General features: G+C 32.4%; 2 protein-coding genes across 2 annotated transcripts in view; one reads left to right on the plus strand and one right to left on the minus strand.

The window, feature by feature from the left end:
- LOC111503625 (uncharacterized) overlaps positions 1–23,180 on the plus strand; it is a 140,144-nt gene that overhangs the window by 51,725 nt on the left and 65,239 nt on the right. The gene's annotated exons all lie outside the window — the stretch shown is intronic.
- Positions 5,121–7,425, minus strand: LOC141481475 (uncharacterized). Its single transcript, XM_074173070.1, has 2 exons — positions 6,807–7,425; positions 5,121–5,656 (listed from the first exon to the last, which is right to left on the minus strand). Exons 1-2 carry the CDS (start codon positions 7,197–7,199, stop codon positions 5,162–5,164), a joined length of 888 nt encoding a protein of 295 aa, XP_074029171.1. The 5' UTR covers positions 7,200–7,425; the 3' UTR covers positions 5,121–5,161.

Consider the following 23,180-nt stretch of genomic DNA (forward strand, 5'->3'; position numbering starts at 1 on the left):
AGTTATACTACAATACAATTTTATCAACTTGAACCAACGCAGAAACCTAAAAAATAGCAGTATAAAAATTGTTATGAATGGTAGAAAATATTGTGCTTACCAGTTTATTATATAAAGAAAAATGAAGTGAAGTCGATCCAAGATACGGGGGATGAAATGGGGAGAGTTTCGGGAGTGAAATATGGTTTTTCGTGATTTAGACTGAAACAAGTCCTACAATAGAAAAAGTTGAATATGAAAGTTGAAGGAAATATAAAGATCTACTATTGTTGTTTGAATCATTTTTCCAAATAACCTGTTCATTATCCACTCTTCACGGTTTATGATATACCTAGTGTAGTTTTTGCCGAAAGTGTACTTTCGCTCACTAGTGTAAGTTTTTTCGTTTTTATATATCGTTGCCCTATTCCGCTAATTCACAAATTTTGATCTACCCTGCTACCCAGGTGTATTCGATAATTCAATATCCGATCATCGTTCAGTTTTTGTCAGCTCGTTCCAAACATCGATATTCCAACGGAAAAATAATCAGTATGGAAAAGACATTTTAATGATACGGCAGTATATAATTTCACGAATGTTTTGGGAAATGATGAGCAATGTGAAAATCTATATGAAGTTAAGTATGTCAATGAGGCATTCTCTCATTTCAATGACATTTTTCTTCATCATTTCAAACACCTTCTTCCCATTAAAAAAAATATTACAATAAATCTCATGCGAAATTGTGGGTTAATAACGAAATAAGGAAATCCAGCAAATATCTGAAAGATCTATATATTTTAAAAATTAGTTACCCCGAGCTGTCTGAAGTGTATAAATCATCTAAGAAAAACCTCATTCAAAATGTTGAAAAAAATCTATCAGAGGAAAATTAGTGAATCGTGTAATACCACAAAGGCCGCGTGGGACGTTATTACAGAAATTTCAAATAAAAGAAAATAAATGAAAAATGTCATTATTAAAGAAAATAATCAACTTGTTGAATAGTTAATCTTTTCAATAACTTTTTCATACAAGAACCACTGAATATTTTAAATATTATTGAATATTTTAAATATTATTCTAAAAACCAACCAAAGTGAGCATAAATTAAACAGAAGAAAGCAACAAAATTTGTTGTTTTTGAAACGTTATTCAAGAGATGAAGTCTATGAACTTATTAAAACCAAACTAAAGAACAAAAATTCCTGTGGATCTGATGATGTACCCGTTTTTCTGGTAGAAAATGTACTGGAACATATTATAACACCTTTAATTTATGTCACGAAATTGTCATTTTTAAGGGGAATATTTCCTGAAGATCTTAAAATTGGGAAGGTCACTCCTGTATTCAAAAAAATTTATCCACAGTATCCTGTGTAACAAATCCGATTGGTGAACCATCTGATACTATTAAGTAGATTATACGATTATGATACTCATTTGACATTGATACAGACATTTATTGAGAATAGACGCCAGTATGTGTACTTGGAAAATAATGCAATTGATGGATATAATGAGATCAGATCGACCTATTTATCGGTGATTGATGGTGTGCCACAGGGCTCAATTCTGGGTCTGTATTGTTTTTGTTGTATCTCAATAAAATTGATGCTGTTTCTGGCAGTGTCTCTTTCACCATGTATGCTGATGACACATCACTTATCGTTCTAACAAGAATGATTCCCTACTAGAAAGCGATTGTACTGAAATAGTAAATAATTTATTCACATGGTGCTGTTCAAATAATATATGTTTAAATACTAATAAGACTAGCATGATACGATTTTACACAAGGCAAAGTAATTGTGAAACTTTTGCAATTAAAATTAACAATATGCCAATCACAATCAGAGATAATGTAAAGTTTCTTGGTATATATTTGGATGAGAACCTGGATTGGAAAAAACACTGTGAAAATTTAATATCAAAATTATCATCAATCGCTTACTTGATATATATTGAGAAAATTTTAAATAAAGGACAACTTATCATGTACTATCATTCCCAAACTGAATCTCCACTAAGATATGGTGCTTGTTTTTGGGGTAACTCAACTCTCTTTCCAAAAATATTTATTTCACAAAAACAAATACTATGCCGCATGGCTTGCAAACCTTCAACATTCTGGTGCAGATCATTGTTCAAGGATTATCAAATTCTAACAGTGTACTCCTTATATATTTTTGAAATGTCTGTCTATGATCATAAACATCGAAACGAATTCACAATCAACTTTTCTCATTTCAAGAAATCATCAAAATTTTTATTATTATGAAAAGCATACTATTCATTGGACGAGTTATGTTGTTAACTTTCAGTTGTGTTGTTAGTATTAGTTTACTTCTTTTGTGATAGTGTGTTTGTTTGTGATCTACACTAAGACTGATATTCCTATACAATGTAAATTTTCAATGAGGCAAATAAACGAAAAAAAAAATTATATTTTTGGAAGCTCAACATTTCTATAAACCGACAAGGGTCAAAATTGACTAATAAAAAAGGATGAGTCTACAATAGAATCAAAACGAACGGTAATATGAATATTTTCATTGAGTTCGTTTTGTGTGATTCACATAACATCGTGAGTAATTCTAAAAAGTTTTGAAATTGGAATTTACTTTGTATCTATAATTTCAAGGATTATTAATTTATGATTTTCAAAAAATTACTAAAGTAGTTTATCTAGTAATTGATTTTTGAGAAATAATTTACATAAATTTGTTCATATCTACGAAATTTTCAGTACATTTGATAGATGTAGCCTCACACAATTATGAAAGTGAATCAATACAAATCACAGTGTGGTGTTACTTCATTCAACTTTCATACAGCGTATTATATTAGATTAAAAAGATTAAATTTGTCAAATTTCCAACATTATTTCAGTGATTATTTTCAGCTTCCTAATTACTCGTAGGATTTGTATTATACCTGTACTTCAGGCGTCAACTAGATATTCATATTATATTTGTTGGATATTGTGATCAGAAGAAAGCTATTTATGTTGCAATCCATCCGCTCGGGATCTTCTCACGTACTTCTCCGGAAATTTAGTATGTAATTTAGTATGAAACACTTTTTTGGTTTCTCACTTGTATCGAAACAATCGGAATTCGACATTAAATTTCTTCTTTAACTGTTACTCGTGTGAGAACGAATTCTGCTTTTCAACAATTTTTCACTAGCTTTTGCTATCAGTTAGTATTTCTAAAAAGTATCTATATATCAGATCTCTTTATTTCCTGTTTCGGAGCATTTGGCTGACATGATGAGACTATACAGGGTAATTCAAATTCGACTTTCGCTATTGGGATCTCCTGAACTACAGAAGATACGTCGAAGCTTAAATTATGCTCAACAAAATACTGTTCTGAAACTTGGAAAATTCCTAGTATTTCCGGAAATATCAGGAAAAAACTGAAAATCGGAATTTTCGTTTTTATTTTTTCTAGCGTTATTTGACATCATAGCTCAAAACCAAAAACACATTTTCATTGATATTGTTTTTCAGCTACACGTTTTCGTGTTCAGATTTACTATCCGACGTTTCGTCTTCTGGTAATCATCATCACCTTTTTTTTTCTTTTATGGGCATCATATTGTTTTTTCATATAGAAAAATGATACTTCTCATTCTGATTTCATTGATGTTTAATTTGTTATGATATGCTTATCTGAAACCACAGGTATTAAAAAAATCAATTTCATCTGAGATGGTCATGACTCCATCGAAAAATTTTGTTCAATGAATACTAGTTTCGTCAGAACTTATCAAACATCATAAGTTTGCACAAGAACATAATTCGGAATTTTGGACAAACACTTGGCTGAGTACGGCGCGTTCCAAAAATCCAGCAGAATGGAACAAAAAACTTAGAAATAACTTATTAGCCAAGGTAACATGATTGTTTTTTCCACATTCGAAGAAGTATAATTAATTTTGGTAATTTTTTAGATAAATGCAAGTCCTTCCAAACCAACGCATCAAGTCTCGGCATAAATGGACGGATTTCAAAAGAAGTGGTTTGAAATGTAATAGGATAGGTACATATTTCACAAAAATTACATATAGGTGATCCTGAGAGAAGGGTGGATTTTCTACATTTGTCAATTTCTAAACTTTCAAAGGCATTTAAAAAAAGTTTGTGTATCAGTCTTACTTGTTCTGCGGCTATTTTTTGTGGTATATGAAATCAAATATGTGAATTATATTCTTCGTGAAGGGCTATTATAATACGGTTAGTTTGACAAATATGTTTTTATCGCAATTCTCGCAGCTTATTTCGTATTAATTTTTTTTTTAAATTGGCAAACCCGTTGATATATTTTGGAACCATATGAACCGAAATATACTAACGTGTTGGTCAAAATTATCAGAAAATTGAACATGAAAGTGGCTTTCAAACTGCTCTGTTGTGAGAAAATTGTTTTCAATAAATGGTCATGTAATTGACGCAATTTTTAATAGTCGTACAAAAATTAATTGATTAAGTGTCGATAATTTTGGTCAAGGACAGTCACCTAATAATTCAACTAAATGTGAGCGTTTAAGGGTCCTGTAGACGGTCAAATTTGTTTGTCGAATTTGTTTGTCAAACTTCATGTTTTCATCAAACAAAAGCGCATACGATCAAACCAATAGATCAAATAAATTTGCCCATATTTCAGTTTTCTCCTTGACGTTCGTGTGTTGTTATCATCTTCTGTCGTATATAACAATGAGTGATAATACAGATAAGGCGTTTTTGGCATTGACACTAGCACTATGTATGAAGAAAAAGAAAAAAGGTCGTCGATGGTCTAGAGAATGGTTGAAATTACGGGATAAATATACGCACGAAAATTTGTTACGGGAAATAGTGCTCACAGAACCAAATGACTATGCAAACTTCCTGCGCATGGACCATAAAACATTTGAAGATTTATTAACATTGCTAAGTCCTTGCATAGCAAAACAAGATACCGTTATGCGTAAATCTATACCAGCTTCTCAAAGATTATCTATAACCTTGAGGTACCTGGCTAGTGGCGCCGATTTTGAAGACCTAAAATTTCAAGCCTGCATTGCACCTCGTACACTCAGCGGCATTATCATTGAAACTTGTGAGGCAATAAATGAAAAATTAAGCAATATTCAGGTAAGATTTTTATTTCAAAATTACAAAATATATAATTTAAAGAGAATAAAAATTGTTTATAAATTTGGCTGCTGTATCATCTTCAGTTTCTGTATTAGTTTCATTTGTTTGCGAGTCTGAAATATGAATCACCACAGGTTGCTCCGTATTGGACAGATATGATTGTTGTGAAATAGGAGATGGGCTGTACGGAGTAGGTGATGGAGTGTTCCAAGCGAGTGCTGGCTGAGACGGATTAATAACTACCGAATGTCGATGAAGGTTTCCTTCTTCTCCTTCAAAGAGTATTTCGTTTATAAATTTTTCTGCCAGTCTTCTTTGTTCTCCAGACATGCGCTCTAGCTTAAAGGCCCAGTTTCTTGCCATCACCTGATATTCATTTTCAGGTTTTTTGAAATGATCCCTGGCTAATGTCAATAAGTCCTGTTGCAAGTCCTCCTTTTTCTTCTTTTTTATTTGTACAGGACTAATAGATGCTGAAGGTGGCAAAGGTGATTGTGTTGATGTTGATGTTGATAGTTTTGACGATTCCTAGAAACCAAAACAATAAATATAAACATATTACATAATAATAATAATACATAATAATAAACATATTACATAATAATAATAAGTATTTTTATGTTTCAGATACCCAAAACACAAGAAAGTTGGAAAATATTGGCACGACAATTTGGAAATTCATGGAACTTTGATAATTGCATCGGAGCTGTAGACGGAAAGCATATCACGTTACAAAAACCTGAGCATTCCGGTTCCTATTATTATAATTATAAGGGAACACACAGCATAGTGCTTATGGCCATAGCTAATGCAAATTATGAATTTATCATGATTGATGTCGGTACAAATGGTAGAGTGTCAGATGGAGGAGTACTTAAAAATACAAAATTTTGGAATATGTTTGAGAACAACCAGTTGCAGATTCCAGAGCCACAGGAATTGCCAAACTTTAATAAAAAAATGCCATTTGTATTTGTAGGCGATGAAGCTTTCCAGCTTCTTCCAAATTTTATGAAGCCCTACAATAAGCAGGTTTTAAATGACAACAGAAGGATTTTCAATTATCGTTTATCCCGTGCTCGGCGAATAATTGAAAATGTATTCGGCATTCTTGCGAGTCGTTTTAAGATTCTCCAAAAACCCATCAAATTATGTCCTACAAAAGCTAAAATTGTAGTAATGGCGTGTTGTCATTTACACAATTTACTAATGAAACAAAAAAACTACATTAGGAATGGAGAATTAGACATGGAAGATTGTGTTACAGGGACTGTCATACAAGGATCTTGGAGAAATGAGTCAAATCAATTGTTGAATATCGAACGTGCACGGGCTGGAAATAGCGCTACATTAGCAAAAGAAGTGAGAGATGATTTTTGTGAATATTTTAATTCAACGGGTGCTATTCCATGGCAAAACAAATGTTTAGAATAGGTACCTAATCGTATTTGCTGTACTTGTGAAAATAAAAAATATTTATTAATTGGTTAAGTTAAAATATTATTATTGGTTAGGTTAAAATATTATGTTGTACCTATTTGTAACAAGTTGTTTATAAAAATATTCTTTTGAAAATGAATTCTTATTTGAAAATGAAAAAATTTCAAATGTTTAGAGTGGGTAACTGTATATGTTGTACTTGTAGAATTAAAATAAAATAAACATTGTTACTATTTACCGTTTGTCCTGTTATTGAACTGATCCCCGATTCTTCCTCCACTTGGTCTTGTAGAAATTCAAGCTCTTTGTAGTACCATAATGAAGGTACATAGAGTTCATCAGTACCAGATCCAGAAAGCATAGATTTCTTCACCTTATTATTTTCACGCTTGAAAGTTGTTCGTAAAATATTAATTTTTTTTTTAACATCTTCTTCAGTGATGTTCCCGCGAGACACTTTCAATAACTCCGTCATTTTTTTGATCGCATTCATTCTCTTGTGTTTATCCATATAGTCTTTTGATTTTATTCTCCACAGCATCGGCATGTCGCGATATACGGAGATAAATTCCAAAAGACATTCTTTTTCTGACATGTTGCCGTTATTGATTGTCGCAGTTGTGTTCTCCATGGTATCAAGGCAATAACTGAGATCTTATTTGACAAACACCATTGCACACTATCAAACAGGTTTGCCAAACACACCGTCAATCAAAATTTCCATCAAACAGGTCAAACATTTACATTGTTTGACAAACACGTCAAACAAGCTCGCACACTTTCAAAAAATTTGACAAACACGTTTGTCAAACGAATATTTGACAAATAATTTGATCGTTTACAGGGCCCTTTAGACATTATGTTATTTGCCAAATATTTGGCAAATAACATCAATTGGAGATTTCATTTTCTGATTTCTGCTGAATACTCTTGCCTTTATGCAATTTCTGTAACATTCAGTTTTTTAGAAAACCCGAACCTAGTATCTACTATTTTATATATCACATCCTTCCACCAATAAACTTGATATGTCTATAAAACAGTTGCTGTTCATATATTCAATTTTCGTATATTCAGAAATAATGTGATGTCATAGTAAGTCAATGTCCTTTTCATAACATTGAACTGTTTACCTAATTTATGTTATTTACTAAGAAATTAGCGGTGCAACGATTACTCAGGTGGCATAGAAATTGGTATATTTGAATAAATGGTTACCATCTGTACAGTGGCTACATTTAAGTTGATGTTTCGTATCTCAGAAATGTTTTCTACTGAATAAAATACCGAGTGTATGTTATGAAATTGACCGATACTTGAAGAACATCAATAACGTAATCCAGACACACTTTATTGTGAGATACAATACTCAATAGAGTATGAAAAATATTGTAAAGATTGCTACGTACTTTTGACACAACACTTTGTGCGAAATCAAGCTGCTGAATCAGTAGACCACTTCTCGCGAAAGCGTCTATAGAAGAGAGTCAAGTTCTCATCCTGACTTCGGTATTCGAAGTCATCAAAGCTGATGGTGATGTTTGCATCATCAACAACACGGATGTTTTTTCTGGATGTAATCTAACAGCCTCAAGATATGCTTACTGACAAAACCAGCATTGATAGTTGACGAGGTATACAGGGCTTTTAATGATAAGCGTTAATTAGCCGTTTCTGGCAAACTATTCAACGGATCAACCTGAAAATCCCACAGTATGCATAAGTCAATATAACGGCGTTATCGCTTCTACTATAAAGTAGCGGCTTCTTTGATTTTTCAAATGAAACACCCCGTATATAATATCATATTATGATTCATTATCACTTTGTCAACAAATTCATATACTATTTCCCTATACCTATCTATTTCCGTTTAGAAGATATAAATTAATTTCGATATTTTTTTTACCAAACATGAACTTTTATAAATGCTGATAATCTTGAACTCTCTTGCACTAAAACGATCAAATTTCAAATGGAGTGGAGTGATACTATGAGGATCTTCACTCCGAGTGATATTTTCATTTGCCTCATACATGGTCTTCAAAAAAATGCAGATATTTTGATCTCATGAAAAAATGAGTGGAACTCATTTTTTTCAAATGGAACACCCTGTATATTTCAACATTTTTGAGCTCTACATCCAATTTTAGATTAACTTTGTTCAGATAATACTATTTCTATTTTGAACCTTTTTCGAGATAAACTGTTTCATAAATTAATGAGTTAATTTAATCGTCAGTGTATTTCAGAATATGTTCAAACACATCTGCACCTCTACTAAAACAAACATGTAATCTCTTCAAAAGATTGTCATGTGTAGCGCTTCTGATCAAGTCTGGAGTCAAACTATTGAAAGCAGTTGTAACTCTCGATTTCATATCTTCCATTGTTGTTATTGGAGTAGAGTAAACCAGTAACGGTCCAGATCGTTATAAAACGTCGTGTCGCTGAATCTGTGCAATGAAAAGCAGAGACAGGTAAGTGCTTTATCATCAGTAAAGCAAAATATTGCATTCTCCAATAGACTACTATAGTAGAAACAGTATAAGTCAATTATTCGAGAACGTACTAAAAACCAACCCCAGACATTAATCCTTCAAGGATTTTATGTACGCATTTCCATCATCATCCAATTCAGATTTTGAACATTCCGATACAGCAATTTCATTAATCAATGGTAACATTCAAACAATGTTTGAAAGACGATATTTCTAATTAGATCTAATCCGAATTTTTTTTTGTGGAAGTAAGTTGATATATATTTACTATATAAAACATACAAATCAATCAACAGAATTTAAGAGAAAAGAAAAAAACACCTCAAAAGTGCTGCTTCGTTCTCTCCTGTTCATAAAAGAGGACATATGCCTCCTCACTCACAAGCGAATCAGGTAAAGTTGGGGACGCATGTGAATCGTTGTATTCTTGCCATGTGCCACTTTATGGGTGTCTGCAATATGCTGTGCAATGCCCGTTGTAAGTAGTCCCACTATGATTAGAAAGTGCATATAGAGTATAACGACAAGGGGTCACATTGTCTGCTGCATAATTGCTCATATCTAATCTTGCTAAAGAAAATTCGATGACAACATTCAATTTGTCTCTGAATCTTTCCGTTGGAGAAAATCTTTTTAAATAAATTTCTAAAATACGGGGACATTTATGGATTGATAGAGACTGTGCATTTTCTTCTTTCCTTGCACCTCTAACACGTTGGTTTTTCATCTCCATCCAGAGTTTCCTGTCTTGTGAAGGAATCCAAGTGGAATCCAGTTCTTTGTGGTATGGGGAGAGACAAATCCCAGAAAGTATCGAAGGTTACTGAAGAGTGTCCACAGTGTGTGCACTTCATAGTGGATTTTAATTGACCAACGAAATTGTCTACAATTTTAGAGTTGTTCATGTTTAAATATCTCAGCCAGGACTCTTGTGCTTTTCCGCTGTCACTCAAATTTTCATCAATCTCCGTTAAGATATCGGTTTAGGTTTCTCAGTAATTCTATTGAGGTCCCCATGTAAACCTTCTAAAATATATCGAAGGAATTCCTGGGCGTCTTGATGGGCAGATCCCAAGAATCGAGGGGCAAATTTTTGAATCTGACTTTTCAAGTAAGCAGTTTTTATTATAGTATTTCCAATACCAATATAGTATTTCCAATACCAATTGGGAATGGATAGACTATACTCTATCAGATGAATCTTCTGACCACAATTCCTTGATAACTTCTGCGAACGCTTTGATTAAAGCACCTTTCATAGTAGAAATACTAGTATTGATATCTTCCATGTATGTATGATTTTTTAAATATTCCAGCAACCATCTCGGATGACACTGTTCATGAAACAGGTGTTTCCAATATTATTCAACCCATTAAACCCAAGTGTTCTGACTGAAGAATGTAACACTGAACTAATATCCCAAAGAGTTCCTTCTTTGTTTCACAAAATGTTTCAGAAATCTGTAAACTGTATGTTTTGGTTGAATATGAATTTTTTCGCACTACAAACTAAAATAACATCCCATTGTTTGTTTTCATCTGAAGCAGAAAGTACTTTCCTAGATTGCGAAATTTGTTTTCATCACAATTTACATACCCTTAAATGCGATATTGAAAGATGATTTGAGTGAGTCTCACAGAATGAAATACGTACTTTTTTATGCGCCCAACATACAACTGTTTCCAAACCCCATCGTCATTAAAACTTCGATTCTTCGGTTTCAGTAAGTTTTATTTTTTTCTTGAATCAGATTAAGTTGTGTTTTACGTAACTAATGGCAGTTTTGACTGTGCCTGCTGCTGCATATCTCAGGTATTTATCAACAAACTTTGATATATTTTCTTTGTTGCTTTCTAATAAGGTACCCAAGATTCAAGTTTGAAATAGAAATCGACCTGTTCGAGCATTTTGAAATATTTTTGTCAATAATATTTTTGAATTTATTTGTTACTTTCAAGAAGTACTGGTAGTTATCACACATTATACTGGAACATGAATGCTTGGAGTGAAAGCGATATTTTTTTAAAATATTAATATTCTCCATCATAAAGATTTCGGATCTTGATGCCTATATCCCAACTCAATAACCAGTTCTGTCCGAAGAGCGATCTAGTTTTTTACGCTTTCGAGAATGCGGTGGTTATCGTTCTTCTTTAATTATAGTTATTAAATCCAGCGTCTTCTCGCACTTCGGTTGTGGGAATACAATGAAGGCACTCTTGACACACATTTCGTGTTCCCATGATGTAAATTATCTTCAACCTTAACACTCAACGCATAAATCAGTTTGAATCACTTTAAGTAAGTGGAAAACCTAATTATTGTGAATAATAATAATGATAATTTCAATTCAATTGTTGTTGATGGGAAGCATTCAATACGTTCATGAAGTATGGAAACATGACAATATTAATTGTAGCCGGCTGAATTTTTCACCAAACCACTATTTTCTCCAGAACTATCGATGGCCCAATGAAAATGGGTCATATAAACTTTTTTCGTTTATTATGCAATAATCTACAAAAGGTTTTCTTCGTCACCGTTGTCAAAATAATCAGAATTCAATTCATAATATAGATACATACTACGACAAGCGAAATATCTTAAAAACTACCAAAGACATGCCTAAATGACACATAACCTTATTGCTTCGCCAAGAAATTCTCTACAAAAAAGGTCTGTCGCCTTTTTCGTGAAAATCACAATTTTCAAAAATCCACCTGTGAATTTATGATGTTGATATATTTCATTATGATGTATCTTTTCAACCTAACCACACTGGTTTCTCCAGTTGACAGCCTATACGCCGATTGCCACCCTGTTATCCAATAAACAACTCAAAACCAATTTTTTTCAAATCCGATATTTTGGATGCGTCTTATTGGAGAACTCACAAGAAAACATTTAAGTAGAGAACGACTCTAGGTGCCAAAAAATACAACTATAAGGTTCGTCTATTTTATATCCATCGGAAGTATATGTGATTCTTGACGAAATTATGAAAAAGTATGAACATGAACAATTTCATAAATCATAAACACACAACAGATGTTATGATCTTCATTTTCTGCTATGCACGATTTAATTTTAGAATAAATGAAATTAAAGCAATAACGACTTTGTATTCCGAATGGGTAATTTTTGAATAAAATAAGTGAGAATTGATTGGTTTCTTGTGCTTTTAGTAGATGTCAAAAAAGTATAGTTGGATGGACTCACTTTTTTGATTGATCAATTTCATTTTTTTGAAATCCACCTACAGTTATTATGTACTTGTGATGCACTGTTTGGAACTTTTGATGTGGTAATGAATATTACTGGAGTTTTTTCCCAACACCAAACCGTTATTTTAGCATCTCGACACGTGTTTCGATCACCAAGTGATCATCTTCAAGAGGAAGATTGAACTGTAAAATCTTCCGTAAAATCCAAACCGTTATTTTAACACCTCGACACGTGTTTCGATCACCATGATATCATCTTCAACAGGAAGATTAAACTGTAAAATCATCCTCTTGAAGATCATCACTTGGTTGTCGAAACACGTGTCGAGGTGTTGAAATAACAGTTTGGTGTTCGGAAAAAACTACAGTAATATTCATTCACTCATAGCATAATCGATTAATTAATTAACCAATCGATTCTTACTTTTTATCCGAAAAAAGTTAATTCGTAGTTGGAACGCAGCCGCAACTCAAATTTCCATAGTTAGATCTAATCTTTACATATTTTATTGAGTTTTGGAAATATGGTATAAATGTAGCTGCAGGGGGTCCACCGAAACCAGTAACATTTTGAAAGGGGTCTATGATAAAAACGTTTGGGAACCTTTGGTCTAGTGTCATTGGTTCTTTTCATTGTCATGGATTCTTATAACATACCACTATAGATAAAAATCTATAGACCTGGGGTCTGGGTATCGTGCTGTCAACTGAGTAGGTCTGTTTCTTCCGATGCATTCATTATACGCCACCTGTTCAGGTTCTTTTTTACTTGATTTTGGTTGAGACGCGTGTGTCTGATGTCAATCGATATACCTCTGATCACCAATTATGGCTCACAAGTATTTGTTTCTAAAATGTATTTCCTGGGTAGTAATAAACATTACACGTATTGCGTTTTTTTAAACTGTTTTTCGATAGAGAGTTTCCGGAAACAGAAAGTTTAAAACAAGGATGGAAAAGAAGTAAAATTAGCAATCTTCTGAACTGTTCAGAATCTTCCTTAAGTACAAGAAAAATTGCAATTAATGCATTCCTGGTGGGGTTGCAATCTCCCCTGAACCCAGTTTTTAGATTTATATTGTATGGAGATACGTTGAAGGATGGGTTTACTGCGAGAAACCTACGACACTTGAAGAAAAATAGAATCAGAGAAGTTGGTGGCTTCATTTATTGAAGTTCGAAATGTAATTGAAGATGAAGTAAATGTACGCAGAATTCAGAATTGAAGATTTTTTGAACGTCTGCTGTGATTTCAAACTCTTCAAAATGGATCTAATTTTTTTCAACATTGAATAAAAAATTGTTATTGCTTTGATTTAACGATATTTTTCTCAAGAACTATATATATATGGTGAATAATGAAGAAATTGATTCATTACATAGTAGAATTTTTTTCTAACTTTGACACCAAAGAATTTGATGTGTCTTTGCTCGGTCTAGTAAAATATTTAACCAACAGAAGTTCCATCAGTAGCAAAAGTCTAATGTTTCTGTATGATATCTCTGCAATTTCAAAACGAACGTAATTATGAAGGTGAATTATAATTTCTTACATGACTCAAGAACTCAAAAAACACGATTAAAAAACGAAAAAAAACCTAAGATTTGAATGGGATCTGCACATTTCTAGTTTTGTCAGGTGATTGGTTTCGAAATAATTGGAAAATTTGAATAAATCAGTATGATATAAATTCCTTAATTCAGTTACGTGTTGATATTTTGAAATGAAATCGTTCATTCTTGATATATAGTAGAAGTTTTAATCAAATCTCATCATTCTTTTTCTCTTGAAAGAAGGGGTTATATTTTTTAGGAGTGATTAATTTTTGGGAAAGAAAGTTTTTGGCTTTCTACTACTCCATCTTGATACAAAAAAAGAAGGATGAGGGAGTCTTCCAAAGAAAGGAAGAAAGTAACTCTATACATGGATGTTTAGATCATGCAAAGAAGTAACTTTCATACACAAACTGAAAGAAAGTCCTCCTGAAACAGCTAGTTTCATATAAACATTGAATTATACGAAAGAAAAAATTCTTTCGAAACAAATACTTCTATATGAACACTGAATTATACAGAAGATACTTTTCTCTATTCAGTTTGTATTTCAAACATTCCTTGTGGAATAAAAATCAGATATCATTCACATGAGTTCTACTTTCAATAGCCCGCAGATATTGACTGAAATACCCAAATCAAAAATAATTTATAGTTTTATATATATATATATATATATATATATATATATATATATATATATTATAACGGGACTATATATATATATATATATATATATATATATATATATATATATATATATATATTATTCCATTCTTGATTTGGAAGGTAGGTTGCACTATATGGTTTACTTGAACTATACCTACCAGTAAAACAATACAGTTGCTCCCGTCGTCTGTATTCACGATTTCATAAAATTACGCTCTTGCCAGGTTTGGTCAGTGATATATCCACATTTAATGTCGGGAAAATAATCCCGTTAAAATTGTAGAGCCATTATAAAGATCCACTTTCTATACCACCGATGTCGTTTCGCAATTCAGCTGCCATATCATTGGCTGATTTCATTTTGCAATTGTTTTTGCAACACGTCTCGCACTTTGGTTAGATTATTCATTGTTTTGGTATGCGGTCAAATATTTAACGAGCACAAAGTACATTCGGTTCTGCGAATAAATAATATACGCTTATTTTTCATTATTGAAAAGTCAATTAACTTGAAAAGTAGTAAATACCAATAAGGAATTAATAAAATTTGCTACGCGATAGAAGAACTCATTAATGGTTAATTTTTCAACTACAAAAGTACATGACAAAATGTATAGTGAAATGTTTTGACCTAGTGTTCTTGGCCTGGGGCTAATAAAACAAACCACTCATACTTTGTCATATTTGTAACCATTATTCCATATTCATTTATGAGGTATGAATATTGAAACCGCTGTCAGTCGCACAGTGGGTCATTTCGCAAATCTATCGGAGTTGAAAAAAATGTATCATTATCTATGAATTGAAGTAGTTCATTTGAAGTTACAAGTGAATAAATATGGTTTTATGCCCCGTAATGCTTCATGAATTTAGTACCGTTGACCTAGAAGCCATCCCAAATCGATAAGTAGAATTGGAACCTCTGGCAAAAAATAAATACTGAAAATACTTTTCCTACACCAGAACAAAAATACTGACTCTAGACGCTCATTTCGCCAATCTTCCGATGATGATTGTATTTCTTTTCCTCCTCTTAAATAATTACAAACATTTCACATCCTATTTTTACCAAATGAGATTACCCCAGAGGTTGGAATATAATATTGTTTTCCTTCGTTATCAGAATGAGTGCTTATTTGAAACCAATGCTTGTTTCACGAAATAACAATCTATTGTAATAGATTACAGATTGGAATGCCAGTGGGATTGAAATATGCGTACACAATCATATGGAAGGAAATGTATGTTAACAAAGAACAATAAAAATATATAAAATAATCATATGGTGTTATACGAAGATGGAAATTTTACTCTAATTTCTCCCAGAACTTTTATTCTGTATTTTCTCCAATGCGTATTTTCCACGTATTTTTATTTCTGAATTCAGGTATCCTCCAGCGAATTCATACTATTTTTGAACGAAGCTTCGTACCAAACTGTTTGATTTCTTTCGTTTGATGTGCTTGCTTGATAATATGTATGAAGCCAAATACAAATCCGCTGTGAAATCATTCTGATGCCGTATTTAAAGTGAAGAACGACAAAAAATATGGTCAGGTTAGGTTCCATGCACTATTTTCTAGTGAATGAATATGAAATACTACGAAAATTGATCAAAGATGAAATGAAAACTGCTCCCAGGATAGTAAACTCATTAGAGTCCTATGCACATTTCAAAAATAAAAAATCACAAATTTCTGAATTAATAAATTTTAATGAAAGTCTTGAACAGTTAGTAGAGCTCTGTCTAATATTTTTGTAATCGAAATGTTCTGAATAGTTATTCTCAACCAAATACCTATATTGTCAATTTCATAGACATACATGAAATACAGATAATTTTATAACCTCTACAAAATAAGTTCGAACCTGAAGCTGACAAGGTTCATATGAGTTCATGAGTTCCCTAGTGCAGACAAATATCATCATAGCTGTTGTGAAAGTATTGCATGCACGATAGATTTGAATGCTAAGATCCTCCTAACTTACTGGAGATACTTGGTCTTTTAGACAACCCCATAGAAAAACTGGCTAATACATTGGACTACTGTTTCCTATCTAACTCTGAGCTCATGTATCATTAAAATGTTAGGTAGCCATATGCGAATAATGGAGAGAAGCCACCGTATTGTTGCCATATCATCATTGGTCATTCGGATAGTCGTATGTCACCTATATTTGGAATAACGCCAATGAGAAATCTGGAGAGTCAAGAGCTGTTGCGCTTGATATTTCTAAAGCCTTTACCGTGTGTGGCAGGAAGGTTTAATGGTCAAACTTTGATGCTATGTCTTGTCAGACCATTTTTGTGTATAGCTTTCCAGCTTCCTGAAAGAACGTTTCCTGCAAGTAGGCGTCGATGGATATCTCTCGAAAACTTTCACCGTCAACGCTGGTGTTCCCCTGGGATCCATTTTGTCTCCAACCCTCTTATTATTGCATATCAACGACTTATTAGAAAAAAACAAGATTCCAATATATTGACTTGCTGACGACAGCACACTTGTCTCGTTATTCCATTTGAATTCCAGAACGTCAGCTGCGGACGTACATCTTCACAGGCAGCAGGAGGTTGAACCAGGTTCAATTCAATGCCACGAAAACCCAGGCATCACTCATCTTCAAAAAGATAAATGTCTCCGAACCGGATATAATAATGTCAGGACAAACAATTCTGCTTTGATAAGTTTGTTGTGGGTTAAAATGGACACCAATATGCCTTAGCACAGTCATTTCGCTGGAATTGCAAATGCTGCTTCTCAAAAGCTTGAAATACTGTTCCTAACCAGAAAACTGTACAAACTTCAGGAACTTTTGATGCTTCATATAAAGTTCAGATTATACCTTTTTTGGAGTATTTTTCTCATGTGTAGAGCTCCGCCCCTGAGCATACCCAGAAGCTGCTGGATTCCATACAGAAAAGATTAATCCGCCTGATTGGAGACGCGAACATCACTTGCAACTTTAACAGTCTGGAACATCGAAGAAAGGTTAGAAAATCGTCTCTCTTTTATGTATACTTTCATATCATATCAGAAATATGCGACGGACTGTGGCTGCTCATCGTTTTGAGGTTCAACTCAGTACACCTCAAACTACACTGTCAAGAACTCTTTCATTTGGAGAACTGCGTTTATGTGCAATAAACTTCCTGAGAACGTTTTTCCATATGAATTTAATCTCTAGCGATTCAAATTCAACGTAAATCGCTACTTTCGAACAGGTACCGCTCTCAGGGCTTCTCAAGGATTTTCCTGTAGTGCTTGTGTTTCATCCTTGAAAAAATGTGGAATTTGAGCAAAGTATTCAGCAGGAAATCTAAATATCGTTGTGTTGAAATATGGCCCACTAAGGTATCCATTTTGTAAATTCCACACACGTTCACACTCCATTTTATTTGGAGTTTCTGCTAACCAATGTGATTAGATCAATAATGAGCTTTGTGTGTGTTGACCACAACATTATTACAAAACCTGCTTTCATTTATCCAACATCTTTAGGATATTTGTATCATTATGTTCCATAACCTGAGGGCAATCGATAAATACTAACCTCCTTTCAGAATTTTTTGGAACCAAATGAACTATCCAAGGGCGATACTTTTTTCAATTATTCCTTATTAACTAAAATTCTTTCACATATAGAAAAATTAGAGATTACGAAAACTGCAATAAGATACCAAAATTTTGCCTATAAAAGTCATTATTTAGCCTGCGCGAATTTATTATTTTTCTATTCTACTAGTTCTTCCTTTAGTTTTTTGCTTTACCACTCGTAAAACCTACAGTAAAACAACGTTAAACTAATTCCAGTTCTGTTATTTGTAACAAACGATTAACACTGGCAGGAAAAAGGTTCTTGGACTTGGAAACGGTCTCGAGTGGTAATAATTTATGTCCGTAAAGGTGCATCCACTTAAAGAGCCAAAAGGGACAATTTGAAGGAGTGTCGGAACGAGAGTGTTTTGAGATCGTTCAACTGTATCATTGCCTGATTATGGTATTCTTTGTTCTTAGCAGACGCAAACATAATTTGTTGTGTGTCATTTGTATGACCAATTAAACAAGTAGTACATGGAAGCCAATTATCATCATTTTCTTTTCTGAAATTGATAGTTAACTTTATAATCGGGCCTCTTATTCGCTATCGTTCCTCTGCATAATGCTACTACTTTTTAATACTTTCATTTTGTAATTGTATGTTCATAAATATTGGATATGGACTCACAAACTCAGGGTATATGAAAGCTGTGTTCACTGCTTATTTATTCACCTTTTACTCTGATTTGAGAGATATTGTGGTGAAATTCAACGATTTTTCTCTACCATATGGAATATATTCGTCTTTTCTACAAACATATGAAAATTGTTGGCATGGGTATCTAAAACTCCACAGAAATTTTGTGGTCAAGTAAAAAAAAATCACATAAAATATTTATCATCATATAAGTATTTGTATTAGCATTTATGACGTAGAAATTCATTTTTATGCCAAAATATACCAATATTATCTATTGTAAAGAATAATAAGTTTCAAGTGAAAGAAAAACACCGCTTTGATGTTATTGATGAAGAAGTGGAATAACAGAAAGATTTTCCTAAAAATAATCTGTCCTGAAATATTTCCTTTACAGTACCTACGTGAAATTCCTTCGACTGAAATTAAAGTATCCAGTTGTATGGTGATTCTTATCAACTATCATTGTGATGGAACACATTTGTCTCTTCCTTTGACAACCTCTCAAGCTCAACGTGAGCTTGAGAGGTTATAAATTTTTAATCGTCCAATGGAACATCCATAGTTACTGAAGTAATTTTCAAAATCGTCGTAAATGAAATGCAATTTGTACAAATGAACTTGGTGATGAAGTAGTTGGGAAAGTTGTAGTAGAGACGAGAATTTGCTCTTGTCATAAATTTTTCAAACAGTTTTGAAAAGAACTGTTCATTTAAGAATAGGGCATTGAACTAGTTAGTACACAGGTTCAATTCTTGCAATGTGCACAAGAAAGATATCTAGTTTTTATGCGAATCAACCAGAAACTTTCATAGCCATAAAAAATGTCAAAGAAAATTCATCCGGAACCATCTCTATATTGATAGTTTTGATTTGATGTTGAAAACAAGACTTTAAGCGGCTAGTGTTGTGCAGTAAAGCTAGGTACTTTGAAGCCAGCTGTTGCATATCAAAAAGTGTTTTCATTCTACTGAATATAATTGATATTCATAAGTTCATACAGACGCTTCTAGTGAAATTTTGCAATTGTTAATTAACTACTTTCAGTTCTTATCTTCTTTTTCATTTTAGTGTCAACGGTATTGAAAATTGTATTCATTAGCCTAGTGTTTCACTAGAAAAATATCTTGTTGAAGGGGAAGTCGAATATATACTTGAATCATTTTGAAATCATGCAAATGCATTACCTATCAAATGATAAAAAATCTGTAAAAAAACTTAAATTTATGCTCTCAAACAACGAGCTCAAGCTCGTTGTTTGAGAAATAATAATAATAATAATAATGTTTTATTCACAGATACATTATTATATACATGCATACGTACCTTTTGTTATTTTATATAAAATTACATGAAAGTAAAATAAAGATAAATGTTGAAAAAGTGCAAAAAAATCAATTATAAGAAAAATAGTTCAAACCTAAGAACTGAATCTAGTATTTCAGGTATGGCTTGTTACCGGAATTCTATACTAATTTTTCAATAATTAACTAGAAAAATTTCGTGGAATTTCCTTTTCGAAAATTTCACTCATTCTCCACTATGTTTTTTTTCTGGTCAACCGAAAAATCACTAATGGCCATAAAATAACTGTAATCTCCTCTTTGAAACAACTGATGATAAATGGCGAAGACCAATAACATAGAGTCATAGAGAAATCTAAAATTTTCCATGTGGAGAATTGGGTCCCAGAGACATGTATTTCATTAGAATAACAAAATGAAAAACATAGTGACATTGAAGGTGGGGAACTTGGTGACACCAGTTTTTATCAGAGCATTTGCACACACCGGAAAATGTTTTATATTTGTATCTAGCAAAAAGCATTATCATATAATTATGCTATGTTATCTATAGAATTGAAAATATCTAATAATATTTTTTGATAAACTCCAGTTACCCAATGTTTATGAAAAATGCAAATGAAGAAAGGTCATAATTATTCAAAACTTTAAAAAAATTAAGCACATAATAAATTTAAAACCATGCATCGGTTACAAAATAGTACTGCAGTCCAATTTCATCATTGGGAAGAAAATACAGTTGGCTCAATTTGATATTCCTCCGGCTTTTATATTTACAAATTCAACAATCAAAGCTTGTAGGCAATTGAATATGTCTTTCACGTAAAACTTGTAGCAATAAATTCAGTTGTTGTATCACATTTGAATGACCTGTCAATGTGTTACTTCAAGAATAGTTTATGCAGCCAACCTATTCCCCGGAATTTGAATCCGTTATAGGTATGTATGTCTTTAGTCATTCAACCAATTATATCTGACGAAATGTGTGTAATACATCGCACAACTTTTTCAATCGTTCATTTAGCGACCTTGTCTTAAGTAGTTTCTTCTGTCGTTATTCATATCATCATGCAGAAATTATTAGTTTTAGTCCTTGTAGAGCCAGTGAAAGGGATCAAGTTCTTTTTATTAAGTTTATAATATTCATATACCTACTCAAGTAATATATAATAATGACAGCTGAAAGGAAATACATTCCTTTCATAATGTAACGTTACTCTGTTATATAATTTAACTCTGTTATTTTTCTCGTACTTGATCAAATACTTTTAAAATTCAAAAGATTTATACACACATTACCGAAAAAAATTCAACCGTATTGGATTTTTCTTTAAGAGGATGATAACCTACCGATCAAGTTTATAGCTAATTCGGCCAAACTGTTGATGTAAATATAAATAATTATCGTTTCACTCTTCTGAAAAAAAGAACGATATTTATCATAAGCCGTTTATACCATATTCAAATAACTTGGTTAGTTATCGTCGAATACGAAAGAGTACTGAACATAATTTGTTATGTTTTATAATTGAATATAATTGATTTTCAATATAAAGGGTTTCCCAAAAACCGCGAAACTTGTTTTAGCTATACTTCCTAAAGCGTAAACTAAAAGTTACTTCTAAATATAAATGAAATGGTTGTAATTTGGAAGTAACTTTTAGTTTACGCTTGAGGAAGCTATTGTATAGCGAAACACATGTCGCATTTTTTGTAAAACCCTTTATAGTGAAAATCATATAATAAACTGTATTGATGATCTGCAAGAAATAAATAGTCAATTAACAAATGAGTTTTTATGCATTTGTATTTTTTCAACGATTTTTTTTGTAAATCAGTATTTGCCTTAATAATTGGATTTTCAAAACAAATTTTCCATTTTCTCATAAGCATTTTCCATTCATCAATATTCATATTTGATGGATTAAAATATAATTTTTTTTTGAGGGCGTCCGTATCCGTCTTGGCGTGCACTAAAATATTTTTCGTAAATCGTAAATTACTGTAAATTACGAATCAATTAATAGATGGAAACCAGTGTGAGACTTGATAAAATTACAGATAATTCAGCAGAAAATTTAAATAATTTTTTATCAATGATGAAATAAAAATCGTTAATTAATTAATACTCAAAGTGACTATGACTATTCATCGCTCCTATCACAGGAGTGAAACAAAAGTTATTATGAAAAATTTGATTTCTAATTCTGATAAACTAGTTCAATTCTGTGCTATATGTGTCCAAAACAAAGTATTTTTCAGATAAACGAAAACTTGCAAAAGTAGTTCACTCTCTCTTGAACTTTTTGAATGTTTGAATGTTTATTGGAGTCTGGAATTGTGTCATATTTGAAAAATAACCTGATTTTCACCAGTTAACAGTATATATGGCCATAGAAATAAATTACCAGCAAAATTACTGAATTTGATTATGGAAAAAACAATGAAGGCAATCGACCAAAAGCAATATCAAAATATGCTACTTGATCTATTGAAAACACTTTCCCAACAGCAGAACAAAAATTACGGTCTCTCGACACGCGTTTCGCTATACACGTTAGCGTCCTCAGGAGATCATTATGACTAAATTTCACTACTATGTTAGTGTTTTTATAAGTCAGTGGCCTATATACTACCTGTTAGCAGTGCCTAACTAAACCGGTTAGTATTACCTTACTACTACCTGATATTGTTCCTATACTAAACTACCTTTTTTCAAAAATACTTTTAATTAGTTATATATTTCCTCCGTGTTAGTGACTATCTCTAATATTTATCTGTTTTTTATATGAGTCCGATGAGAACTTAAAATTGAATTCCACATGAGAACAAAATCAAAAGATTACCAAGATATAAAACATATGAAATATGAAAATAATAATCAAACTAATCAACGGAACACTGATCTAAATGGAAATATCTATTGTCTAACTACTCTAACTGCCAAATCACCATGGACGGATATAGCATTCAACAAAATTGGTGTTCGGTCAACGTAACGCGCGCTTCGCCTATTTTACTGTTGCCATAATCGTCCTATCGAGAGGACTTTTTGCAATGTGGCAGATAAATTTGAATCCACTGGTTCAGTAAACAATCGACCAACACCCGTTCGTCGACGAA

The sequence above is a fragment of the Leptinotarsa decemlineata genome, unplaced genomic scaffold (assembly GCF_025532065.1).
Source record: "Leptinotarsa decemlineata unplaced genomic scaffold, Ldec_3_MD MMD2_tig00000199_RagTag_RagTag, whole genome shotgun sequence".
Lineage (NCBI taxonomy): Eukaryota > Metazoa > Arthropoda > Insecta > Coleoptera > Chrysomelidae > Leptinotarsa > Leptinotarsa decemlineata.